This window comes from Dendroctonus ponderosae, unplaced genomic scaffold (genome assembly GCF_020466585.1).
Source record: "Dendroctonus ponderosae isolate FM_Combo_2020 unplaced genomic scaffold, Dpon_F_20191213v2 Dpon_F_20191213_1, whole genome shotgun sequence".
NCBI classification, from domain to species: domain Eukaryota; kingdom Metazoa; phylum Arthropoda; class Insecta; order Coleoptera; family Curculionidae; genus Dendroctonus; species Dendroctonus ponderosae.
Window position 1 is genome coordinate 63223166 of NW_026017110.1, and position 1781 is coordinate 63224946.

Below are 1781 nucleotides of genomic sequence, written 5' to 3' on the forward strand. Positions count from 1 at the left end.
CTGGTTCAACTACTGGATCCCCTGTCGTATTTATGCGGCCACAGGGGATCCAGTAGTTGAACCAGTCTTAGTCGGAAAGCACGGGAGATCACTTCGCCCACTGCCTCATCGCCTTTGATAATGTCCACCGCAGTTGTGGACGAAACGTCAGGAAGAAATTCCCATAGACCACGGCTTCAAAGCCCGGAAAACATTCCGAAATGTGATTTAACCGGCCGTGAAAGCCTTCATAGTCTGATAAAGTACAGAGTGGCCAACTATATAGAATCACTATCCAGTGTAAGGATTTCACTGCTACTTACAGCTGATATGAATTATCCGTTAAGCATTGCAATCAAATTCTTTAAAATGCTGCCAGACTTGACCATAGCGTCTATATAGCAAGCCATGCCAAAACAATTTATTTACACTACTTTTGAAAAATATATTAATTTATCAATTAATATCAGGTTACAAATATGTATATTACCGCTACCTACCCTAACAACGGTGGGGGTTTATAGGGAGTGATAGGATTCCAAGAATTTGTATGCTACAAGGTCCAGTTAAACTGCAGCAACCAGTAGACATGCTATCTTCAACTTAGGAAAATGCAGGCTGCAGCCCGATGCTTAGGGACCCGTCGCTATAATCAGGCCTTAATTGCATTCTTGCGGGCCTACGGGATCTGATAGTACGACGACGAGCTGGGGTACAAGTGCAGTCACAATGCATAACACACAATGCCACAGATGTAGCCAATGTGACCACAAACGGAACAGCAAAATAATGGATAATTATCGCGATCTGAAATAATGCTGGCATATCAACCAAAGCTCGATATGGTAGACCAAGACCAAGATTCATACCTGTTCGTCTTTGACGTAGTGGGTCAGAACCACGGTACCATTTTCCTTTGAAGGGTAACAAGGGAACGCAATTCCTTCCTCTCCGAAGGTATCAGTAAAATTGGCGCATCTAATTTTTGGCGGATATCCACAGCCTTTTATATTTACCAGCAATACTGCATCTTCCGTGTTGTTCAGACCTGGTACTGTTCCATTGTAAGCAACATAAATATGCGTACAGTGATAAGCATCACTCGTGCATCCTTCTCTGCACGAACTCCACGAACAGTTAGCAAGACCTAATGGAAAACGTCACCAAACTTGCAACCAGATTGAGTTATCAACCACTTTACCAGCAAGCTGATCAACCCTAGTGGTGACGCATGTAACAGGTTCCGTTACGAAATCACTAGCCAGTGTAGAGATGGCTGGATCTACGTAGAGTGGTACGAGAAAGAGTAGTGAAGAACCCGCAGCCATGGCCAGCACCGCTAGTAGGCTTGTGGCATAGAATAAAGCTTGTTCACGACAGCTTCTTGTGCCCGGCTGCCGTGACTGAGCTTTCTTTGCCAGGGCCAGCTCCTACAAAAACTTCCAATCAGTTCTTCCAATCGTTTTCTTTCAAGTTTGCCCAAATCGTCAGGCACAACCAATAGCAATTCATATTCTATATACTAATAACAAATCAAATCTATTCCTGGGTTTCAGTCATTTATTGTCTCTATTTATCAATCAAAATACGTTTCGGTGTATTTTTCCACCATCATCAGTTTTTATGTGTAGCGTTGTTGCTGCTTTAAGCCTTGGCATGCATTTGGAGTATTAATTTTGTCCATTATCGGACACCAACGGATTCGTTTTGTGTCCGATAATGGACAAAATTAATACTCCAAATGCATGCCAAGGCTTAAAGCAGCAACAACGCTACACATAAAAACTGATGATGGTGGAAAA

The 1781-nt window shown here is 42.8% G+C and overlaps 1 protein-coding gene across 1 annotated transcript in view; it reads right to left on the reverse strand.

Moving 5' to 3' along the window:
• Positions 1-187: 187 nt before the first annotated feature.
• The window catches only part of LOC109540913 (protein tipE), a 3249-nt gene continuing 1655 nt past the window's right edge, over positions 188-1781 (reverse strand). Inside the window, exons 2-4 of the mRNA XM_019909453.2 lie at positions 1181-1409; positions 849-1126; positions 188-786 (exon numbers count right to left, since the gene is read on the reverse strand). Of these exons, the coding sequence (XP_019765012.1) occupies positions 583-786; positions 849-1126; positions 1181-1409 (711 nt within the window). The 3' untranslated portion in view covers positions 188-582. The remainder of the gene's footprint in view (positions 787-848; positions 1127-1180; positions 1410-1781) is intronic.